This window comes from Colobus angolensis, unplaced genomic scaffold (assembly GCF_000951035.1).
Source record: "Colobus angolensis palliatus isolate OR3802 unplaced genomic scaffold, Cang.pa_1.0 Scaffold15, whole genome shotgun sequence".
Lineage (NCBI taxonomy): Eukaryota > Metazoa > Chordata > Mammalia > Primates > Cercopithecidae > Colobus > Colobus angolensis.
Window position 1 is genome coordinate 1,199,858 of NW_012114599.1, and position 9,973 is coordinate 1,209,830.

The window sequence follows — 9,973 nt, forward strand, 5'->3', positions numbered from 1 at the left end:
AAAAAAAAAAGCTATTCATTAGATAAAATGAAAACTGTGTTCTTTAAATAATGAGAAAGTTACTGCTCGAGTGATAGTTTATATGTTAATCTCTTCATAGCAGCACCTGCTGAACAGTATCTTCAGGAGAAACTGCCAGATGAAGTGGTTCTAAAAATCTTCTCTTACTTGCTGGAACAGGATCTTTGTAGAGCAGCTTGTGTATGTAAACGCTTCAGTGAACTTGCTAATGATCCAATTTTGTGGTAAGTAAAAACCTATTCCTTATTAACTTGAGATATATTATTTGTTACCCAAAATGCTAAACATGGTAGGAAAGTCGGAGTGGTGAGTTGGTAGTTACAATTAGTTGGAACAAAATTAAAATGCTTATCAATTCCAAGTTACAAATGGGGGCTGTCAGTCCAGGTGGTATTTATAAAATCAGTAAATGAAGTATTTTCTCTGCTATTTATCAGTTAATAGCAACTGAGTGATTGTGGGGAATGTTTTTCTTTTAATAGCTTTTTAGAAACAGAACTTAGTGTAATTTTAAATAGCTAATGAATTTTAAATCTGATAGATTAGAATGTAGGTTTTATATATCACTTTTGGAAAACAGTTGTATTCATGAATCTTTAATTCATACCCTTTGACCCAGTAATTCTACTTCTGAAACTGTTTTTTTGCCTTATGTACAAATTTTTAATAACAGCCTAGTTAATGAGAAAAATTATAAATAATCTAAATATCCAGAAATAAGGGAATGACCTAAGTGAACTTTGTAATGTGTACTTGGAGAGTTGTGATATAACCACTAATACTAATTTTTACAAAGAGATTTTCATTTATTTTTCGAGAGACAGGGTCTTGCTATGTCACCCAGGCTGGAGTGCAGTGGCGCAATCACAGCTCACTGCAGCCTCAACCTTCTGGGCTCAAGCCGTTCTCCCACCTCAGCCTCCTCCTGAATAGCTGGGACCACAGGCATGTGTCACCATGCCCAGCTAATTTTTTTTTTTTTTTGAGACACAGGGTCTCACTCTATTACTCAGTCTGATCTTGAACTCTTGGGGTCAAGTGATCCTTCTACCTCAGCCGCCCAAAGTGTTGGGATTACAGGCATGAGCCACCACACCCAGCCCAAGTTTTTAATAACATGAAAAAATGCTGTTATAAAAGGTCAAAAGAGGCCAGGTGTGGTGGCTTCTGCCTGTGGTCCCAGCTACTCCAGAGGCTGAGGCAGGAGGATCGTTAGCCCAGGAAGTCAAGGCTGCAGAGAGCCATGATCGTGCCACTGCACTTCAGCCTGGGCAACAGTGGGAGACCCTGTTTTTTTAAAGAAAAGAACAGAGTACAAAATTGAATATGCTATATAATCACAACTATAATAAATGATCTGTAGATAAAATGAGGGGAAGGAAATATGGCAGACTGTTAATAGTTAATATATTGAAACTATAGTTCTTTACACTTTTGTTTTACAACAGTTATATGTATTACTTTTATGATGCACAAAAGGCGCACCATATATATATATGTTTTTGTTGTTTTTGACGGAGTTTCGCTCTTGTTGCCCAGGCTAGAGTACAGTGGCGCAATCTTGGCTCACTGCAACCTCTGCCTCCTGGGTTCAAGCAATTCTCCTGCCTCAGCCTCCTGAGTAGCTGGGATTACAGATGCCTGCCACCATGCTTGGCTAATTTTTGTATTTTTAGTAGAAGCAGGGTTTCACTGTGTTGGCTAGGCTGGTCTTGAACTCCTGACCTCAGGTGATCCTCCTGCCTCGGCCTCCCAAAGTGTGGGATTACTACAGGCATGAGCCAGTGCACCTGGCCCACACCTTGCATTTAACAGAAAAATTACAAAGGAGAAATGAAAATGAAGAGTAGCAGAACAAAACAGCATTGCTCACTGTACCAAAAATGATAATAGTTTGAAGATTTGATGGTTCTTGATAGGATATAAATGGGTTGAAGATACAGGACAAATTAAGTTCAAAGTGTTTTACTGAAACTTATCTTTTTGGCCAGTCGAAGTGGCTCATGCCTATATTCCTAGCACTTTGGGGATTGAAGTGGGAAGATTACTTGAGCCCAGGAGTTTGAGATCATCCTGGGCAACATACTGGGACCTCATTTCTACCAAAAAAAATGGCAAAATAAGGCAAGAGGATCACTTGAACCTCAGAGGTCAAGGCTGCAATGAGCCATGATCACGCCTCTGTACTCCAGTGTGGGCAACAGGAGTGAAATCCTGTCTCAAAAAGAAAAAGAAAATTATTTTTTTAAGTGATAATCATGATGTTTTTACAGTAAGAATAACTTTTTTTCCCCTTCCTGAGTGAACAGTTTGTAAGGAAATTGAAACTTTTTGTTCTTTTGTGTGGACCAATTTTCATACGCAGTTACATTGTGAAAATTTTCACAGGAAAACTAATTTTCAGCCAGGCATGGTGGCTCACGCCTGTAATCCCAGCACTTTGGGAGGCTGAGGTGGGTAAATCACTTGAGCTCCAGAGTTTGAGACCAGCCTGGGTAACATGTGCCTGTAGTCCCAGCTCAACTTGGGAGACAGAGGTGGGAGGATCATTTGAGCCCGGGAGGCAGAGGTTGCAGTGAGCTGAGTTCGTGCCACTGCACTCCAGCCTGGGTAACAGAACTAGACTATGTCTCAAAGGAAAAAAAAAGGAAAAGAAACTAATTTCCATATGCAACTACACTGAAAATTTTAAATGTGAAAAATATGTTTTCACATTTTAAATCCTGTTTTTAGCTGGTGTGGTGATGCATGCCTGTAATCTCAACTACTCAGGAGGCTGAGGCTAAAGAATCGCTTGAACCTGGGAGAGGGAGGTTGCAGTGAGCCAGGATCGTGCCACTGCACTCTAGCCTGGATGACAGTGAGACTCCATCTCAAAAAAGAAAAATCCTGTGTTTTAATATTCATTTTTGTCTATTCTTATTTTCTTACTCAAGTTTTTGAGGCCTCAAATAATTGTTGTAGTTGTTCAAAACTGTTTTAATCTGAAGGACATTTTATCAAGAAAATTTTAATTCCTTTCTCTGTTCAGGAAACGATTATATATGGAAGTATTTGAATATACTCGCCCTATGATGCATCCTGAACCTGGTAAATTCTACCAGATTAATCCAGAAGAGTATGAACATCCAAATCCCTGGAAAGAGAGTTTCCAGCAGTTGGTATGAAATATAAATAGAATATATTGGTTTATATTATACATTTGCAAATAACTTTCTTTTAAGAAATAAGTTTAGGCAGGGCATGGTGGCTCACACCTGTAATCCCAACACCTTGAGAAGCCGAGGTAGGCAGATCACCTGAGGTCAGGAGTTCAAGACCAGCTTGGCCAACATGGCGAAACCCCGTCTCTTCTAAAAATACAAAAATTAGCCGGATGTGGTAGCTCACGTCTGTAATCCTAGCTACTTGGGAGGCTAAGGCAGGAGAATCACTTGAACCTGGGAGGCAGAGTTGCAGAGAGCTGAGATCGCACCGCTGCACTCCAGCCTGGGCAACAGAGTGACACTCTGTCTCGGGGGAAAAAAAAAGTTGAGTAGGTTTTAAAGGTAAACCAATGAACATTTAGTGTTGACTCAGAGATTAATCAACGTGCAATACTATCCCATAATAATACCCAAACATAACATGAAAACTTTTAACCCCGTCTCTTCTAAAAATACAAAAATTAGCCGGATGTGGTAGCTCACGTCTGTAATCCCAGCTACTCGGGAGGCTAAGGCAGGAGAATCACTTGAACCTGGGAGGCAGAGTTGCAGAGAGCTGAGATCGCACCGCTGCACTCCAGCCTGGGCAACAGAGTGACACTCTGTCTCGGGGGAAAAAAAAAGTTGAGTAGGTTTTAAAGGTAAACCAATGAACATTTATCAACCAACAGAATATTCAACAATTCTTTTCACTACTGACATATCCATTAATAAGTTAGTGACAGTAAGCATTAGTAGCCTGTGAGCAGTTGTGATTTCAGTGGGTATTTAAATTATTAGTGTTCAGTAGTTGTTTTAAACTTCCACGTTTAGCTTAATTGATATGTGGTCCTTCATGAATGAGTCTCAGCCGGAGATGATTTTGCTTTCTGCGGGGCATTTGGCAATGTTGGGAGACATTTTTTGATCGTCGCAATGGGAGGAGAGTGTGCTGCTGATACTTGGCTGGGTAGAGGCCAGGGATTACCTCTAAACATCCTACAATGCACAGGATAGCCCCCATGACAAAGAATTAACTGGCCCAAAATATCAGTAATGCTGAGATTGAGAAACCCTATTTTTTGTTTCTGGATATTACTGGATCATAACTTGTTTTAGATTTTACATTGTACTCTATGACAGAAAATTATTTGGAATAATTGAGAATTATTTTTGATTTTTAATAAAAGTTCATGCAGTTGTACATTGATTTAAATATAAGGTTTATGTTAGTAGTCATTGGTTTTGCTCTGTTTCTGACATTTTAGTATAAAGGTGCACATGTAAAGCCAGGATTTGCTGAACATTTCTACAGTAACCCTGCAAGATATAAAGGAAGAGAAAATATGTTGGTATGTTTGATTTTTATTTTTATGACTTAAAATGGTAATCTTTCAGTTCTGTACTGACACATTTATTTTTTTCTAGTATTATGATACTATTGAAGATGCCCTTGGTGGGGTACAAGAGGCTCATTTTGATGGACTTATCTTTGTTCATTCTGGAATATATACTGATGAATGGATATATATTGAATCTCCAATCACCATGATTGGTGCAGGTATTTTGAAGTGCATTGTCATTAAAATTTTAATATTTTACTCATTTGTGTGATAGGATTTTTAAAATGCTAGTGACTTAAAATCCAGTTGAACCTTTATAATATCCTGCTAGTAAAGTAGGCATGAAGATATCACACATATTTTTTATTTTTTTATTTTTTTATTTTTTTGAGATGGAGTCTCGCTCTGTTGCCCAGGCTGGAGTGCAGTGGCCGGGTCTCAGCTCACTGCAAGCTCTGCCTCCTAGGTTCACGCCATTCTCCTGCCTCAGCCTCCCGAGTAGCTGGGACTACAGGCCCCCCGCCACCTAGCCCAGCTAGTTTTTTGTATTTTTTAGTAGGGACAGGGTTTCACCGTGTTAGCCAGGATGGTCTCGATCTCCTGACCTCGTGATCCGCCCGTCTCGGCCTCCCAAAGTGCTGGGATTACAGGCATGAGCCACTGTGCCTGGCCGTATATGTTTCCTGATGTTAGTACTTTCTCCAGTTGCCTTCAGTTATTCATTAAACCAAAAAAAAATAGTTTTTTCATCTTTTATTTGAAAATAAAGATGCGGCCGGGTGCGGTGGCTCACACCTGTAATCCCAGCACTTTGGGAGGCTGAGGTGGGTGGACCACTTGAGGTCAGGAGTTGAAGACTGGCCTGGCCAACATGGTGAAACCCCATCTCTATTAAAAATACAAAAAAATTAGCCAGGTGTGGTGGTGTGCACCTGTAATCCCAGCTACTCTGGAGGCTGAGGCAGGAGAATTACAAAGAAAGATGCTAATATTTTTATTGCTATGTTTTTAAAGGAACTGAAATATAATTTGTAAATACTTTTGTACTATTTCAAAGCTATTTATGGTCAAGTTTCTAAGAATAAATGTAATATCTGTGGAACACTGAGTCATTTGAAGATTTGTGTTTTGTTTTTTTTTGAGGATACAGTACATAGAACATTTTAAGATAGCTACTAATTATTATTTGCTAGTGAAATTTGCATTTACAGCCTCTTTTGCTTTCTTCCTCTATCTCCTCATGAAGATGGGGAGGACAGAGTAGAGCAAATTTTTGTCTGGTGATTTTATTACTTTCTAAATAGAGGCCACTGTTGGAAATAAATTTAAATAGAGGTCTCTTCCCTTCTTGAGCTTCTGTTTCCATTGCTGCTGCTAGAAACAGAATGGTTTCCACAAGAAACCATTTTTTGTTTTTGTTTCCACAAGAAACCATTTTTTAATATGTCATTGCATTTTATATTCATAGTATTTATAGTTAAATGTTATTAGAAGTATTACTGTGCATGGATTTGAATATAGCAAAGGCTGATGATGAAACATAGTTCACTGATAGTGAATATTAGTCGTACTACTCAGTACTAATGTTTTTAGTAAGTTCCCCCTCCATAAAGATACCCATCTGTTGAAATCGAATAAAGGTAATATGCTTAAAATATCTTCTCCACAGCACCTGGGAAAGTGGCAGACAAAGTTATAATTGAAAACACTAGAGATTCAACCTTCGTTTTTATGGAAGGCTCTGAAGATGCTTATGTTGGATATATGACAATAAGGGTAAGAAACGTTAAGATTTAAAATACACGTTGAAATCATAAAGGCAGTAATCGTTTATTTCAAAAAAAATGTTTACTTTTCAGTTTAACCCTGATGACAAATCTGCACAACACCACAATGCACACCACTGCTTAGAGATTACGGTAAATTGTAGCCCTATTATTGATCACTGTATCATCCGAAGTACATGTACAGGTTAGTGTTTTCTTTATCTTTTACAATAAAATTTGGAGTCACTGTATTGTTGCCCAGTAGGTATTTAAATAAATAAATAATTTTTCTACAGTTGGTTCTGCAGTATGTGTTAGTGGTCAAGGAGCATGTCCCACTATCAAGCACTGTAACATCAGCGACTGTGAAAATGTTGGACTGTATATAACAGATCATGCACAGGTATTTTTCAATTTTGTCGGGCTTTTTTTAAAAAAAAATTTTAAAAGCTCTACTGACGTTTGTTTTTGATTACTTGTTGTAGGGAATATATGAGGATAATGAAATTTCCAATAATGCATTAGCTGGGATTTGGGTTAAAAATCATGGAAACCCAATTATTAGACGGAATCATATTCATCATGGACGTGATGTTGGTGTGTTCACATTTGATCATGGCATGGTAAGAACACTTATTTTTAATAGAAAAACCGACTTCTGCGTCAGTTAAATTTCAAGTATATTTCAGCATTATTTTCTCATCACCAAATTATCTGAATTGAGGAGTATAGGTTTAAAAGCAATTTCAGCATTATATTTTAAAATCAATATGCAACATTTACTCTATAAATTTATGCATCAAACATATCCATGTAGACATGATAGCGTTCTTAGGCAATATATGTGATCTTTGAGGGGAGTAAGGTATAACCCGTTAATTCTCAAATGTGTGTATGCATAAAAGTCACCCAAAAGCTTTCTGTTTTAATGAAAATTCCTGTATCCTCAGATTTAATGAAACAAAATTTCCAAGGATGGGACCTAGAATATGTATTTTTAATAAGCACCATAAGTGAATCTAACACAGTTTGTGGGGTATACTTTGAGATACAATGGTTTCATTGTTATTTTGCTTTTCATTTAATTCCTCTTGAAAATTTTTAAACTGGCAGAACTTTAATAGAAGATATAATGATAAAATATCAGTTTTAAAAACGTTATGCAGCGGTTACATTAGGCATCCTTGTGGAGTATACTGTGTTTTAAATATTACTATATAGTTTTACATAATTTTCTAGAGACATGACTTTTTGAGCTTGAGATCACCATTTCAAAATAATGTTTTGAATGTCTATTCAGATTTTCTTTTCATTTAATGTCAAATTTTCCTTGAGGTAATTGTCAAGTCCTAATACAGCATTGGTAAAATTTTCTGTTGAGGAGTCTGAGATGGGAGAGAGGGTCGTAACATTGTGGCAAATAGGATTATGGTGAGGTTTTGTTGCCTATTATACAACATTAAGCAATCCTAGGAATGTTGGATTCATGTATACAAATTTTCAACGATAAAGAAAATTTTTTATTTTCATTGTTTGTTCTTTCTGTTTTTTTTGAGACGGAGTTTCACCCTTGTTGCCCAGGCTAGAATGCAGTGGTTTGATCTCATCTCATTGCAACCTCCACCTCCTGGTTCAAGCGATTCTCCTCTCAGCCTCCCAAGTAGCTGGGATTACAGGCATGCACCACCACACCTGCCTAATTTTGTATTTTTAGTAGAAACAGGGTTTCACCATGTTGGTTAGGCTGGTCTTAAACCCCTGGCCTCAGGTGATTCACCTGCCTTGGCGTCCCAAAGTCCTGGGATTACAGGCATGAGTTGCCGCGTCTGGCCAATGCAGAATTCTTTTTTGAAACTAAACTAGACCATGGCCGGGTGCAGTGGTTCACACCTGTGATCCCAGCACTTTGGGAGGCCAAGGCAGTTGGATCGCTTGGGCTCAGGAGTTCAAAACCAGCCTGGACAACATGGTGAAATTCCGTCTCTACAAAAAATACAAAAATTAGCTGGGCATGGTAGCTCACACCTATAGTCCCAGCTACTTGCGGGGCTGAGACTGGAGGATCACTTGAGCCCAGGAGGCAGAGGTTGCAGTGAGCCAAGATGTAAGATGTGTGCCATTGCATGGGATTTCAGGCGTGAGCCACCACACTTGGCCAAGTTCATCATTTTTGAAAGACCTCTGGTGATGGATGGTCCCTTATTAAAGTTCACCATAGTAAGTTACTCCTCATCACACACACGCTCCTATACCATTTTAAAGAATAGATTTGTGCTTGTAAATATTACAGCATTTTAAAAAATAAGTCTAGGCAATGCTATAGGTAGATATTTCCATTAAGGATTAATGAGATTTAAAAATTTTAAGATTTATAAAGTATTTCAACCTATCCCCACCCCATCATTTTTATTTTTATTTTGCAAAGGTTTAAAACATTTGCATTCCTACAGTTAGTGGTCTATATTTATACTGTATTTATTTATCATTTGTTATTTTATCATGGTTTCTCCATTCTTGAGTTTTAAAATTTTGACTCATTCTTGGTATGGCTAGGTTTTGTCATCCAGTCATTTTTTTTTTTTTAAAAAGAAAGGCTTATGGATATTATAGCTTGAATTCTTGCCATGTGAGAATCACTATCCATTGCCTTTTAACTTAGCTGAGTTTCTTTCTTTCCCTCACGATTCTGTAGACATTTTTCTATTCTAGCATTGAGCATGGCTGAGAACTCTGAGATCACACTGGGTTTTATTCTTTCTTCTTTGCTTGAAAGATTGCTCTTCTACCTCAGTATCCATATTTTGGCTTTTGTTGATGTCGTATTGTTTTACTATTTTTCTGTTCCGTATGTTCCTTTCTTTAGAAACTTAGCTATCTTTCTTGTTATTTATATTGCTATGTTCTATTCTGTTTAGTGTTGTGTGAGTTTCTCAAATCCGTGTTCATTCCACGTCTCCATAGTTTGTTTTTCTGTTATTTTGCTTCCAATGTGGGTCTTGCCTTTAATTTTTACATTTTTTAATGAAATTTTTCTAACATACACCAAAGTAGAGAGAATAATATAATGACTCTCCAGGTACCTATTGTCTGCCTTCAACAACTGTCATTTCATGGCCAGTTTTGTTTAATCAATACCTCATGTGTTTTATGACCTTCTTTACACTCTGGTTTATTTTGAAGTAAATACCAAGCTTCATCATCTCTTGTAAATATTTTACCATGTGTCTTTAAAAGATGGGTGTTTTTTTTTTCTTTCATATAACCACAAGGCTAATTCACTCCTCAGTAATTAGGAATAATTCCTTCATATCATCAAATTTTCTGTTAATGTTCACAGTTCTCCAGTTGTTTTTTGTTTATTTAATATTCAATTCAATGCAGAGTTGTTACTTTTGTAAAATAAGATTAAAATGTCATAACAGGCCAGGCGTGGTGGCTCATGCCTATAATCCCAGCGCTTTGGGAGGCTGAGCAGGTGGATCACCTGAGGTCAGGAATTCGAGAACAGCCTGGCCAATATGGTGAAACCCTGTCTCTACTAAAAATACATAAATTAGCCGAGCATGTTAGCACATGTCTGTAGTCCCAGCTACTCAAGAGGCTAAGGCAAGAGAATCACTTGAATCCAGGAGGCCGAGGTTACAGTGAGCCGAGATCG

The 9,973-nt window shown here is 37.7% G+C and overlaps 1 protein-coding gene across 1 annotated transcript in view; it reads left to right on the forward strand.

The window, feature by feature from the left end:
* The first annotated feature begins 104 nt into the window (after nt 1–104).
* FBXO11 (F-box protein 11) overlaps nt 105–9,973 on the forward strand; it is a 33,495-nt gene continuing 23,626 nt past the window's right edge. Inside the window, exons 1-8 of the mRNA XM_011936014.1 lie at nt 105–245; nt 3,053–3,182; nt 4,475–4,558; nt 4,635–4,767; nt 6,219–6,325; nt 6,409–6,520; nt 6,612–6,718; nt 6,801–6,938. Coding sequence (XP_011791404.1) covers nt 3,066–3,182; nt 4,475–4,558; nt 4,635–4,767; nt 6,219–6,325; nt 6,409–6,520; nt 6,612–6,718; nt 6,801–6,938 — 798 coding nt within the window. The 5' untranslated portion in view covers nt 105–245; nt 3,053–3,065. The remainder of the gene's footprint in view (nt 246–3,052; nt 3,183–4,474; nt 4,559–4,634; nt 4,768–6,218; nt 6,326–6,408; nt 6,521–6,611; nt 6,719–6,800; nt 6,939–9,973) is intronic.